This window comes from Vanellus vanellus (genome assembly GCF_965231255.1).
Source record: "Vanellus vanellus genome assembly, chromosome: 6".
NCBI lineage: Eukaryota > Metazoa > Chordata > Aves > Charadriiformes > Charadriidae > Vanellus > Vanellus vanellus.
In genome coordinates, this window is record NC_138911.1 from 15725227 (window position 1) to 15740693 (window position 15467).

Here is a 15467-nt window from a genome sequence, read left to right on the forward strand (position 1 = left end):
ATCTTATGTCAGCATTTGAGTTGCCTCCCTATAGGTTCCCTTTGGTACTGCTTTGCCTGTTGGCTGAGTTATACTGTGAAGTCCTTGAGCACTTTTCCTGCAGTGCTTTGGGGTACACACAAATCTCCAAACATGACAACAGCGTGTATATCATGTTCAAGTTCAGAATCTGAATCTGCTGACTAGCAGTAGGTGTAGATGTCTTAGCCATTGCAAAAGAATAGGAGAATAGCACTGGCTTTCATGGGCTCAGGTTCTCTAGTGAAGAACAAGACCCGAAATTAAGCCAGTGCTTCTATGTTTTTCCCTAACAATGAGTTGCTATCAGATCTGCTACCACTTTTTAAAAATACTGGACAATTTTGGCTGGAATTAGACAGGAGCAGACAGTGTTACATTGCTCAGTGTTTCCCTGCATACAGGGCCTTGTTAGGGTTGAGTTTAATGCAGCTTGCTTGTTTCTTTGCTGAACAATGTCATGTTGTGTCTGTTCCTGTCTGTGTAATATTTTGTATATGTGAATGGGTATACCTACTACAACCTTTGACACACTAACTTAAAATTTTCGTTTTTGAATCTTGATTAACAGAGTTGTTTGAATTTTTTTAGCTTCTGGTGATGAGCTGTAGGTCTAGTTGGTTCTGATAATAGTCACAGTAAGTTGCTATTCCAGATTCCCATCATATTGCTGAACCAAAGTTAGTTTGAGACAGCATGAGGATAAAAGTTAGCAACTGCATCACTGTTTCATCCTGTGAGCCAAGAACACTAAAATAATTGAAACATTCATTTTGTTATAAATGAGGTAGAAATTCATGATGTTTTCACATGGATAGTGTGTTCGTGATCCATGTTAGGAGTGGTTGAGAAAAGGCAAAGTTATCAATCTACTGTTACTATGTTTTGCTTGGGGAAAAGTCAGTCCAGTACAAAAAGTTGTTGCAGCCACAATAGCCTGTTATTTGTTTTGTATTCAACTTTGGGGGTTTTACTTTCAACTGTGGGATAACTTAAGAACTGTTGGTATCATCAAGATTTTCACATAAACTAATAGCTTGCATTTCAGCAGAGTTCTAAGTGGATGGTGAGGAAAATGGAGCACTTATAATAGTGTTAGTAATGTTCATGTAAGAGTACATACTCAGAGCTTGCTGTAACATATACATACGTGTGTTTAGGGTTTCATTTTGTTTTGCTACTATTGCTCCGCATTTTTGTTTTAGGTAATGATGATTCTATTATGTGCAGGGCTTGGTTTATTCTTACTGCACTGACGTCTTTGGGAGCAGTATAGTGATGTACTTCTGTATGTATTTTTATGCCAGCTCAGACATTTTAACTCATAGTAATGTTATGCAGAAAGCAAAAGTTTGAAGTGTTATTAATAGTCTTTATGTGTTAAAGCAATGCACACTTTATCCACAGTTCTAATGTTTAATACAAACGTTTTTACAGTTATTTTTTATCGACTCATACTGCATGCTTCATGCTTCATTATTAAAGGGGAAACATAAATATTTTAGATCTTCCTGGCTCTCATTACATCTTCATGTATTTTCATTTCAGCCTTTGCAGGGATGGAGTAATGAGTTGTGATAACAACATAATCGGTGAGCGAAGAGACAGAGAAAAGATACTTCAAGTCCAATGCATATGTATCCTACAGTCTCTGTGGAACCCCTTACTTGTAGTAGAAGATTGTAGAATATCTACAAATTAATAACTTGCAGGAAGAGATCTGTAATTTAGGAATTATATATCTGTGTGATTCAAAGTAAGGCTGGTGCAAAGGAGCAGCATAGCTGTCCAAAATAGTGTTAAATCTGAGCAACTTTTTTTCCCAGTGCTTTAAAATACTCTTTTGATTGCTAACATAAATAAGCTGAGCTGCATGACAAACAGCAGAACTTCAGTAGGACAAGCAAAGGTTAGCTTTGCACCATAAAACATGGTTGTAGGAACTGAGCACTGGCAGTATTTTTTCACAGATATTTTTTCTTTCCCTACACAAACCCTGAGTAACTAAAATATGAAAAAATAATACTACTTTTGTCATACTGAAGTAAAATAATATAACAAGTAGAGGATTGGAACATCTCTCCTATGAGGAAAGGCTGAGGGACTTGGGTCTCTTTAGTCTGGAGAAGAGAAGACAAAGGGGGGATCTTACTGATGCTTATAAATACTTAAAGGGAGGGTGCCAGATGGATGGGAACAGTCTTTTTTCAGTGCTGCCCAGTGATAGGACAAGAGGTAACGGGCACAAACTTGAACATAGGAAGTTCCGTCTTAACATGAGGAGGAACTTCTTTACTTTGAGGGTGGCAGAACACTGGAACAGGCTGCCCAGAGAGGTGGTGGAGTCTCCCACTCTGGAGACATTCAAAACCCACCTGGATGCCGTCCTGTGCAACCTGTTGTAGTTGACCCTGCTCTGGCAAGGGGGTTGGCCTAGATGATCTCTGGAGGTCCTTTCCAACCCTGACCATTCTGTGATTCTGTGCTTTTTCTATTACAGTATATTTTATATGTTCTAATTACTATGGTCCATACTCTTGTTATGGTGCTGCTTTTACTCCAGTGAGAAAGGCTTTTACTTGAGGTTTCTGTTCTAGAATTGCCAACTCCTCGGCCTTTAGCAAATATCTGTTCCCCATGCATTTAAAGGTGGTGATTGTACTGATTTGTCAGTTATGCAGAGCCCCTCTCCCTAATAAATGACAAAACCCCAGCAACCAACCAAAACCACTTTAAAATACTGACACTGCTTTGGGCATTTGTTATATTTACACAGTATGCTAAGCACAACCCAAAAGCAATTGTGCAATAGAGTTGTTCTGTTTGTAGTCAGTGGCTCCAGCATGGAAACTCACTTCTAGCTCTCAGGTCCTTTCTTGCTATTTTTTTTGCTTTCTATTGATTTCTGTTTCTTTGTCGGTAGTACTTTGCATTTCTGTTTAGGAGGGCTGATTCCTGATTAACTGTTCAGAAATTCATGTCCATTAATACATGAATATATTAATTTGAGTATTTTGTTAGACTTGCAGGGGTTCTATGAAGTTATCCAATTACCTGTCTCTCCTAACTGTAGTTATTACTGGATGTTACACTTTGTGTTACATAATCTAAATCTATTGCATGCCTTTATGGAATACAAAATTTCAGGTGTGAAAACTAAGGTGTTTGTCAATTTTTTTCCCCCAGCACACAGCTGCCCAGTTGGACAGATTTATATTAACTGCAGTAAGTCACAAGTTGATCCTGAACTCAGCAGAGAGAGAACTTGTGAGAATCAGCTGCTAAACCTCACTTTCTCAGCACACCTTCCTTGTGTTTCAGGTTGTGTCTGCCCACTGGGGTGAGTACAAACAGATTTGCATCTTTTGGCGCACAAACACAGATGACACTACCTTCAGTAGTAATTGAGTAATTAATTCTGCTGAGGACGTACCACATTTCTACTTAGAAAATCTGAGGTGTTGAGGGGTGAGCATCCAACTTGTGAAGGCTCACCACGCAACGATGTGGGCCGTTGAAGGCATAAGAAATGGTAAACCAACAGACAAGTGGAGTCAAAGGTCTAATACCTCACAATAATAAAAACAAAATAACAGGAATTATAGAAAGGGCATTGAAATCATTTGATCCAAGTTCTATACTGCAGCAGAATCATGTTTACCTAGATAATTGTTTTCAGATATCTAGACTGTTACTTGAACATTTCACTGGGGAGGCATGCTTCTTCATTCCTAGGCATTATTTTTAGTATTCTGGCCCTCAAAATGATATTTTAAGTCTCGGAGTTATGCTGAAAAATGTGCCGATGAGCTGTTGTCATTTTGCAATCAAGCACTGTATTGCTGAGAGATTTTTAAATATAAAGACATAATTGCTATTTTTAAGTTATGTTGTTTTTGTGGGCTGTAGTCTTTTAAGAACATAGCTTGAGGTTTTTGGGTGTTGTCACTCTAAAATTACTGTTATGCCTCGAGAGCTTCCTCAAAACGAGTAAAAGCCAGAACAGGGCTGAAGTAGCTCAGTTGAAGTCTGCGGACTCATGCTCGTTTATGTGTAGATTCTTCTGTGTCATGGTGAAGGATTGTTACTCAGACCTCTGTTTTTTACCTTACTATTCAGAAGCGTGAAATGCCAAACTGTTCATGTGAAATGGAACCTGTAAGTAGTCCAACTCACGATATGGCACCATGGTGGAAAAGTGCTGTGATAGATTTTGAAACTAACTGGAGGCAGACATTTTCAAAATTGTAAAAACTCATCCTGTTGGACCTGGCTCATACCCTTCAAAGCCAATGGCTAACTTCAGCAGCACTGGATGGCAGGCAACTTGGCAGAGAATAATAAGTTTATATGATCTATTTTTCTGTGCATAACCTTTGAGATTGTGAACTTTACTGCTTCCTGGTGTAAGTTAGTTCTGGAACTTTAGTAATGAAAATGCTTTTTAGCGTTGGAAGGCTCAGTGTCAAGTATTGGTGATCCCAAAGCTCTGATAATACAGTTGTATAGTTACAAGAGGCAGAGTTTTAGAATTTCCTAGAGTCAAAAATACAAAATTAAGAACTGTATTTACTGTAACTTCGATAAACTGAATTCTGTTCCCCTATGGCTGTATGCTGCTTGTAGAGATGCTAACACAAACGTTTTTTGGGGAGGAAAGAGGCTTGTTTGTTTTGTAAGCCTTTATCCTCAGTGCTTAAGGTAAAACTTGGAAATGGTGTCACAAGCCTAGGATTTGAACCAGGAATATCAATCTGTACTGATGAAGAAATTAAAAAGTATTTACTTGTTTCTGTGTATTCAATACGTAGTGCCAGGTTCTCACTAACAGGGAAGTGCTTATGCAGTGTTTGAGGGACACTTCCTTGAAAGGAGAAGGAACAAATTTCCAGGTTCTGCCATTCTTCTCATGTGTAATATAACATGACAGCATGTTACTACATGGTTTGGAATATAAGGTTTAATCCAAGAATGATGTATATTCTAAAAGAAATTGAGAATAATTGTAAAAGCTGTTCAGTTCTTTCCATTATAGAGTTACCTGCAAACTAGTCAAATCTGATATCTTTTAAATATTTGGCTCTGGTGGTCCTATACTGCATGTATATACATGTTTTTATTTGAGAATGCTTTAAGAACAATTAATATGGTCCTGAAGGTGTATGTTTTTTAGGGTGTTTTTGGAAACAAGAGACTTCTGCTGTGCAATAACTATGCAGGTTTTTTATTTAAACAATTAATCTTAATATTTTAGTTATTTTAATAATAGTTGCTTTTGGATAGAAGCTGTTGGATCCAAAGAGCCCCAATCTTTTAAGTCAGTTACTGAATTCACACTCCAGTGATTTTTATGGCAGACAGACCACATGAGAAGTCAGAGCAACACAGTAAGACAAAACCAAATTGCTGGAAGAGAAATATGGAACAAATACTGTTATCTTCAAACAATACCTTATCCTATGTTCATGACAGTTCCAGTAGCGCAGGACTCAAACACACTGTGAAATTGTGCAACCTCAAAATTACCTTTCTAGACAATTGGTTCTTACTGGTGAAATATAAAACTAAGGTGGCATTGTCCACTTTACAAGGGTAAACATACATGGAATTTCTTTGATCTTAACATTAGCTTTTTACCTGAAATAGTTTCATTCCTTTGTTCTTGCTTTTGCTCCTGTTTGAGATCTTGCATCAGTTTAGCTTGATTCATTATCTGTAAGCTAAGTTGATATAAGCAATATTGAAATCAGTTTAACACGTTGGATTATTTTTGGTTGCTTTAGGTAAACTAATGAAGAATAACTTGGTGTAGAAAAGTGAACGTGTCACAGTTAAGAAACCTGTGTAGGAAGCTGTATTTTTTTCAGGAAGAAGGATCTTTCCAGTCTGTTTAGTGGGATGATTATGCTTCAACGATACCATGAAAGACACTTAACACAGAAAGAGAGGGAAAGAACCTGTTTTCCCAGAAAGTGGCATTAAGATTTCAAGAAGGCAGTCTATTTTTCTAGTATCTGGAGAGTCTGAAATATTCTTTCAAATACTTCACTATTTCTAGCATTCCTTCTTTGTTGTGCTTAGAGTACATTCTAGTGGAACTTGCATGAAATGGGAATTAAATACTAAATAAGTAAATAGTAGTGAAAAGTAGCAGTTGTCTCTGAGTGTGATTCATTTGACCTCCTTTTTCACCTGCAGTGAATAAATCACATGCAAGTAACTGCTGTAAATATTTAAATTTACAGGCAAGCATTCCCATTCAATGGGTTACAGTTCTTACAGTATAAAAATTATGATCATATACTTTCCCTGTGTTTTAGACGTGATTGAGGTTGAACATTAATTCTCCTGGAACACATTCCAATGTTCCGCTCTGCTTTGCTGACATATGTAGTGATTTTTTTTAAGATTTTGTGGGTTGGGTTTTCTTACTGTTTTCCATCTGTCACTGTTTAAATGGCAACTTCTTATATTTCCGTGCTGCATTCCAGAAAAATTAGTACTCTGTTTACAACACAGTTAATAATTTTTAAAGTTCAGTCTTTGAATTACACTTTCTGCGTCTGGGTTTCTATGATTCAAATTATTTTTCCCTCTAACTATACCAAACGTGTGTGGATTTTTTTTTTTGCCCCCCTCCCCAAAAAGTATATACAATGTATATAGTTTTTTCAAACTGACAGTTGAAGGTTAGCTGGAATTTTGTTGGCTACTTGGTACTGTTCTGTATGGGTGTATGTCTTAGAATTTATTAACCATATCACTGCAGCAGAGGCCACAATCATGTTGTATATGTAATTGTTCAGCAACATTTTAGAGCAGCTTCCCTGCTACTCTTATGTGATCCAGTAGTAGTGGTGAAGGATTCATGTGATGCTTGGGGCTGCAGGAACAAACCAAACTCCAGACTGCCATGCCAAGGATCCCTGGAAAGGATTTGCAAATGTTCCCTGTACATTGTTCTGGGAGGCACACAGAAATGATAAAGGACTGAAAGCTTGACACAGGTTTAAAGAAAGGCCAAATGTGTCTTTATGGTTACAAGGTGAAAAATGAAATTGGCCTGGTAATTTCTGCTCCTTGCTTCCTGATGTCATTTGATGCGCTGAAATAACGAACAAAAAAAATGCTAACACAATGAACTTAAAACTTTTCAAACTGAGTATATGTCATGGTTTAGGCCAAATCCACCACTGGGGACCCGAGGGGCCCCAGATGGGACCGACAGATGCTCCCCTCTACCCCTTTTCAAAGAGAGAGGCGGAGGAGGAAAAAGAGACTTATGAGTTTAGAAGGAACTAAACTACTTTAATGAAATATTAATAATAAAATAAAAAGAAATAATGAAATATATACAAAACCGTATCAAGCTCCCGAGATGACAATCACGTCACCGGCTGGCACTGGGGCAGTCCCAGACTGGACTCAGTGACAGACGGGAGCTGGATTCCGGATCTGGATTCAGGATCGGGATCACAGGCAGACGAAGAGTCCTCCTCAGACGTTGGCCATTGAAGGAAGAGTGCTGACCCTTTGATCCCTCAATTTTTATACTGAGCATGAGGCAGATGGGATGGAATACCCTGTTGGTCAGTTTTGGGTCACGTGTCGTGTCCGCTCCTCCCTGCAGGTGGGACCCCACTATGCTTTTCCGCTTCCGACCCTCCAGTGGGGCAAATAACGAAGTTGGTTGGCCTTGGGTGTTATAGCAATAAGTATAAGCAGGAGCCTCTCTGCATACTGTGCCTGGGCATCAACTATAAACAATTGGTCTGATCACTCAGAGAGTGAACACTGTCTGCACAATATGCAGTTAATTTCAGTAGTTAGAAGAGGCCCAGCTAAGAAGTGAAGTTACTGAACAAAATTGGTTCTGTTTTACCTCAAACCAGGACAGTATATATCACTAAAAAAGGAAAAAAATGAGTAGGTATTAACAGATGGGGTTTTTTTGTAAAGGGAATTTTCTTCCTTATATGTGAGCTTTTAAAAATTATTTATAATTAAGTGCATCTTTGTAAATCTCCCTATTAGAAGAGAAAACTGAATACTAGGGGTATACCTGCTGTATGTTCTTTTTATCTACTCATTGTCAAGCACCTCATTCAAGAAAAACCACCACAAGAAAAGTACCGTTATCTTTTTGAAGACTGATGCTTTTGTTTGGACTGACTTGGTTGAATTGTTTCATAATTAGATTAGACACTAGGAAAAACTTATAGACTGAAAGGGTTATCAAAGACTGGAACAGGCTGCCCAGGGAAGTGGTCGAATTCACCATCCTTGGATGTATTTAAAAGCCATGTAGATATGGTGCTCAGGGACATGGTTTAGAACTGGGCCTGGTAGGGTTCGATAACAGTTGGACTTGATCTTGAAGGTCTTTTCCAGCCATAACGATTCTATGATTCTATAATATATATTTGTATTTATTTTAGATTGTTATCTATTTATATTTCCATTAACTGACATATTAAATAACTTCTGTGTCTATTATACATTAATTCCATCTTGCTGTGAAAACAGAGGCCCTCCAGCCCCTAAATATGAATAATAAATACAAATTGCCCCAAATGCAAACAGTTATTACTCCTATTACTTCTGTTACTATCTGTGTTACCTACCTACTAGATCTTCCACATTTTTTCACTTTTATTGTTTTATCCCCTGTATAAGCTATATTAATTAAACCAACTGCTACACAATTAACCTAAATCAAGGAGTCTCTGCTAACTTCTCATTGTTTTAGAACTTTAGTAAATTTTTGTTGTAACTAGCTCTCTTCGAACTTTAGGAAGAGAATTTTGTTTATGATTTAATCATGGTTAAAAAAAACTAGCTGTAACTTTCTCCTTTTTTCAATGATATCATTCCTTCCCCCCCCAATGTTACACTGTAAGGGAATGAAAAATGAATCCTCAATGAGCCAGTAGTAGTGGTTATCTGTAGGTGGAGGTCGGTTAGCTTTTCGCAGTTCAGCAACATCCAATACCCAACTTGGTATTTTATCAAGAGTGTCAACAGACGGTTCTTAAAAAGAAAGCAACATCATTGTAGAATGACCAAGAACACAGAATATGGGATCATAGTTCTAAGCGTGAAAGGAACACTTATATAATATTTTGAAATAGCGTGCTCCATTTTTTCCAGTATGTATATTTTTATCGTCTATGAGTCTGAACCTCAAGAATACAAGATGGCATTGCCGTATCAGTTTTCTTTTTTCCTGTCCACCGTATGCTTTAATTGTCTATAACTCTGTAAGCCACCTTTTTAAACAGAATCTCTGAGATTTTTTTTCTTATGTACACTTAAGAAAAACAAAAGCAACCCTTCTTTCTCTGCCCCCTACTGCAGCCCCCCCTGCAAAAACCCAAAAAAAAAAAAAACCCCCCCAAAAAAAAAACAAAACCCAAACAACCAACCCAAAACCACAAAACAAAACCCACAAAAAGCTGAGGTCTCATTTCACCAACTTTACTGATATGGCTTGTGGTTTATACTTCACAGAATGGAAGAAGTTAACAGGGATTTTAATTTTCTTGGTACTAAAATATATGCAATTTTTTTCCAGGTTCCAAACTCTTCAATGTTGGCACACTGAGTTACAGTCATTAAGACATCATGCGCATTTGTGGGACCAGGTTTTGATGCTAGTGTTCCAATATCTACCTCGGTTTCTCTCTTGAATGAGTGGTGTGGGGTTATGGGGCCTTTCCAGGCTGCATGCAACATTCTCTAGCGTGGTAGGACAAGACTGGACCTCTGCAGACAAGTGTTATCGTCTGTGACAGAGAATACTCTTTTGTGCTGAAGCTGTACTCTACTAAATTTGAGCCAATTTAACCTAATAAGAATTTTTAAGTCTGTTTCTTTTTTCATCGCTTATTGCTCTTATAAAATAGAGCTATGAAAAGATAGTAAACTGAAAGCTGTAGTATCCTGTAACTGTAGTTAAGTTTTGTAACTAAGAAAGGAATATCATGTCAGGTTTTTCCTCCAAAAACTTCTAAATTATCACTGTAGTTCTGCGGTGGTGTACAGTATCAAATAACATGTAAGGAGCTTAAACTCATTCTTGAAAGTTTTTCTTAAAAAAAAGAAAACTCATCACTTTCTAATTTGCACAAAGAAAACAACTTTTGTCATCTTATAAATGTGTCTATGGACAAACAAACTCAATAATGGGGCAAGAATACATTGCAGTTTCAAATATTTTTAGAAAACTAACTTTTCTTAGACGCAATTACATCAACTGATGTCTTAAAATATGTCTCCTTAGATGAATTCAAAGTCTTGTCCTTTTGGGTTGTATTTAGTGTCTCTTATCAAAAGACCTACTGCTCCTCATTTTAAGGAAAGCTCAGAATTTAATATTATTAGTATGAAAATAAAAGTAGGGTTCTGTTCAAACCTTTCTTCTGGATGGCCCTGCTGCTGCTATCATGCTAAACATTTTCAATTTTTTCCTTTTTCTAGTTTAGGCAGAGTTTTGGAGAGGTTTTCCAGGTAAATAAGGATTACCTCTCATAGGGATTCGCTAATGGCTATTCACTCTACTGTTTCCTCAGGAAAATACAATTCTGTTACAAAGACTGCATCAATGTTCCTGTATCTGGGTGCTTCAGGAACTTGTATTTATCCACACTGGGGATTATGCTGATTGTTGTTTCTGATGGCTGTAGAATTACAGAATGCTAAAAGTATGGGATTGGAGCTAATTTCCAAAGAAACAATGTACCTTCATTGCAGTGCTATAATAAGAAAACCCAGTTCTTCTTTTCCGTCCTCTTGTGCTCTGCAGATTTGCTACTCTCTGATATATTGTAGAGCTCCTTATTTCCTCTTGCTTGCAATACTTCAAAAACCCTCTTGGCCTTCTACTTTCTAGCTGCAAACAAATCTCTTTTTCCTTTTTTTTTTTTTTTTCCCCCCTGTGCCTGTATTTAATTAACAGTAAAACTTCACCAGTATTATTCAGATTCTTGAGGACCTTTTCATATTACCTTCTGTTTTTCGGCTTATTTTTAAGGGGAGAATCACTGACATTTCTGTCATTTGGTTTGAAAGAAAGACTTCAGTTACATCTGGAGTTACTTTCTGAAATTCTTTTTATTACAAAAATGCATTATCTATTTAAACTTGTTCATTAAATCAGAAAAATTGCATATTAAAATACTACTACTGTATTATGGAGTATTTCACTACTTTGAGAGGAAATCAGTCAAGCTATTTTTTTGTTTTTTGTTTTGCTTCCTTTTTAATCTCCACTATGATTCAAGCAGGTACTTGATCTGACTATTAAAAAAAAAAAAAAGTGCTGTTATTTACTGATAATGATGAGTTAAGTCCACTGAGCAGCCACTAGCCTGGTTGAATCGTCTTCCATGTTGAAAACTGCTTCAGCCATAAAACTGTTAGTCATTATCATCTTTTATTACAGATTAAAAATTCAGAGACCAGGAATATACTTAGACAGGTATCTGCAAATATGCATTAATTCCCCAAAAGCATAATAAAAAAATGTGTTCATTCCCTAAAGTGTACAATTCTTTTCCGAAGAGCCAGTGATGATAGATCAGGAACAGTTAGTAGTATCCTCTTGGGCATTGAAAAATGGCAATTTTTTGGGGAGCTCACTTTCCCATGGAGTCCTACCTTACGTGATTTTTACCACCGAGTTGCACCCACAGTATTCTTGGAGAAAATGGTGCTATTTGGGGGCACGTAGAGAAGTTTTAATCCAGTGTGCTTATTAAAAAATATTTGAACTTTTAAAAAATTGAGTCATGGCCATGAAGTAACATTGGTAGATATGAAGTACCGCTGAGATGATATGGAAAGATATCGAACATCATGCTGATACAGTGACAGTCCAGGCACCACTTATTTGTGAAATAGACTGGGACAAAGTACGCACTTCAGCCTTCCTTTCCCTCAGTCTTGCCTTGGGATATGTGCTGCTTGATGATGATGCACTGTGTACCACTTCCTTATGCAGCTCTGAGATGACCCCCACCTTATAGCCCTGGTGGGACTGTGAGCAGGGTGGGAGAGGCCCCTGCTTCAAACCCTCTTTTTGCCTCACAGTCTTCAGTCCCTGCCCTCTTCTTGTGCTCCTTCCCTAAAACACCAACTAAAAAGAAAACATCTATGGAAAAAAAAAAATAAAGTGTTAATAAAAGTGTTCTCACCCACATTCTTTGCTTAATTCCCATAGTATTTTTCTACTTAGAATGAGAGACATCAAGACAGCCCCCCTCTCTTGCTTTGCTCTGATGTTGCAGCAAAACCCATGCCCAGGTTTTGTGCAGCTCTGAGTATTACACTTGTGAGATAATTTTGCCCTCTTTTGTCCGCAACAATCAGTAGAAGGTGCACAGAGGCAGGAGCTTATTTTCCTCAAGGAGGCTTCAGAGGAGGCACAGGCAGTGGATGAGCCAATTTTTCAGAGGCCTCTGTGGAAAAGTTGCAGAATATGGGAATCTAGATGAATCCATGTAATTCTACTTCTCACTCTTAGTGTTTTGTTGTTTGTTGTTTTTTTTTTTTTTTTTTTTACTCTTGTGTACCTTTGGTCTTTAAGCTGCTCCTACTGTTTCTGTGAATTTTTTTTTTTTAGGGCCCATTCTACTTAGTACCAGTAGGATGCTGATGGTAGAGCTGACTGCAGGGGGTTTTCCCAATACAGGGTGAAACTGCAGAAGTGCAGGGGTCTGACTGTATGTCAGTTGAAGCATCAAAATCAGTTGTTACACAGAAGGATACATCAAAGATACTAAAACCACTTCAAGCATTCTGCAAAATTACTTAATATCTCTTTATAATAAATGGTGGGGGGAGGGGGGAGAGGTGGACTGTGAAAAGTTCCCCAAACAAGTAAGAAAATGCTCAGCAGAAATATAGTAACTCTCCATGTCTAGACAGTGAGTGAGCTACAATAAAGCCATTAGGTGCTGCTGTAACATTACCAACATCAAGTGTTTTTTAAAAGTTTGTTTATCCTGTTTTCTGTTTAGGGAAGTCATGGGTGGTGGTGGGATGCTGGCATTAGAAATGTTACCTGCTGCTTATTTCATTCTTTTTACCTCTCTCAAACTGCATTACAGACCTTTGTAGGAAGATCTGTGAAACCCTCAGAGAGCAGATTTGTTGTTGGGTCAAAAATATTCATGGCTGCATAAATCAGTTGGTGGTAGGCCCTTGCCCAGGGGAGGAGAAGGAGCTGTGCTATACACAACCTGTTGAAAACTGGTCCGGTGGAAGCTGTAAGAAAGTTACTTTTTAGTGTTCTGGTCCAGATCTGCGGGCTTTGCAGAAGCAAAGAAGTCTTTGTTGACTCACGGATGACCCGTTGCTTCTAATGATGCCTTTACCAAGACTGTTTATGTACTTGTGTATGTGGATGCACTAAACTATAGCTAATAACAAGATAGTAATGAAACTGAATGCTCAGCGTGGTGAAGTGATAAAAATAAGATAGTAATGAAACAATGTTCAGCACGGTGAAGCGCAATAGCTGCCTTCGTATCTTTGCAGTTCATTGTAGGTTGGACAGTAAATACAGGCGTCAAGAAAAATGTCTGATACTTCAAAGAGGAGCTGGGAAAGGCCTCTCTGTAGGGTATTTGTAATGAATTCTTAGATCGTTGAAATGTATCCATTGCTTGGCTTTACAAAAGAGAAAGCTGTTATCACTTGTTGTAGCTAGGGTAACAAAGTGAGGAAAAACCTGCATTTAGTGTTACCTTGTCAGCGTGATCCTCTTTGTGTCTGAATGTGTCCTGTTCAGCTCTGAGCAGCTTTAAATCAGTAGGAGTTTCAGTCTCATAGTTGATTGTCTTTGAGTGACACAATACTTGAAATAAGTATGGATTACAAAGAACACTTCCCATACCCTGGGAGAAAATTACAGTTGTTCAGTTTAATGAGGGAAGGGTTTTTTTATGATGTCTGCACATTCTCATTAGGAAGAGCTACAGAGTTGTAAATTTCTGTCTGTTAAATAACACACTGAAGGATAGTGAAAGTCAGAGTACGCAAATTGCCAGTACAAGACAAGAGTAAATAAAATGTTCCGTGATAAATGCAATGATGAAATCTTTCCTTTTGGATACCAGGGAAACAAAACAGTGTCATCACCCCATTTGTCACAGGTGCCTCACACCTACGATCTCTTGTCCATGGTTGCAATGTCTTGCCCAAATTACAGTACTAAACATCAGAAATGCCAAATCTGTTTTCTTCCCAATACAAGTACCTTTCAAATATTAGCACGTAGAAACGAGGATAACTAAGTTGTATGGTGCCTATAAGGAATCCTCTTACTATATAATTAGCATGTTAGTTGCCCCAGCTTCTTCTGCTGTATCAAAGAGGATCCTGTATAGGAACAGATACAGAACCTAAAACAAGTTGGAGCTACAGCAGTTTGAGCAACAGACAGTGCTATAGCTTATTGAGAGTTTATGTTTTACCATTTTCAGCTGGTAGATTGATTTGTCACCAAAGGTGTTCTTTTGTTATTGAATCTTTAGGTCTTCTACTGATATCTGTTTGCCTATCTAATAGCTTTACAGTATTTTTTAAAAATGGGTCAGTCTTTGGAAGAAATACAACTTTCTTGGGCTCGGTGAAAAGGTAGCTTTTTAAATAAAATAATTCAATATTTCTGGTATATTTCCTGATGTTTATTAGTAGAATCTGCTTGAGATCTCTCTTTATCTAAGTCTTATATTCAGTTTTTCTGGATATTATTAAAAGCCACAAATATTTTACTTTTAAATTTAGCCTTGTTGCTTGATTTAGTCTTGCTGGGCAAGAATTCCTCTATTCTTTCTCTGTTAACTGAATATTTTTCATGTTTTTTTTTTTTTAATGTTCAGTTTTTATCTGTTACTCTAGGAGTTGTGATTATAAGCGCAAATTTATAGCATTAGTCTTGAACTGTAAATAGCTATGCATATGGTTATCTGTGTTATCATGAAAATCTCCTTTGAAAGCTGTGACGATATTTCTGCCAATAAAGTTAAGTATATTTGTAATTGCTTGTATGAAGGTGCCAGTCATACAGAAATCGGTACTCAATTAATTTTGTGCAACCAGGATAACTCTTTTGATGTTGATTAAATTATTCACAGAGCAAGAGGTGTAACTACAGATATAGGAAAACTATGCAACTCTTTAAATCAGGTGAAGAAAGGAAGAGAACAAGAAGAAATCCTCATTTAATAATTCTTATAATAAACAAGCCTCTGACTTTTGATAGTAAGATACATATAACTAGAGCAAAGGGGCAGGATGGCTCCCACATCTCTTGGAAAATCGCTTGGTTTTAGTTAATTGTAAGTTAATACGCTGAGTTACAAGAAATTTGGTGAAATTTAGAGGAGGTCTGGAAAATCTTAGTTTCCCTGACCTTAAAATTCATATGTTAATGAGTAAGTCTT

The 15467-nt window shown here is 37.4% G+C and overlaps 1 protein-coding gene across 1 annotated transcript in view; it reads left to right on the forward strand.

Annotated features, from left to right (window-relative positions):
• OTOG (otogelin) overlaps window positions 1-15467 on the forward strand; it is a gene marked incomplete at its 5' end in the record, with an annotated part of 113923 nt that overhangs the window by 42074 nt on the left and 56382 nt on the right. The window contains 2 exons of the mRNA XM_082485060.1: window positions 1567-1610; window positions 3205-3358. Of these exons, the coding sequence (XP_082341186.1) occupies window positions 1567-1610; window positions 3205-3358 (198 nt within the window). The remainder of the gene's footprint in view (window positions 1-1566; window positions 1611-3204; window positions 3359-15467) is intronic.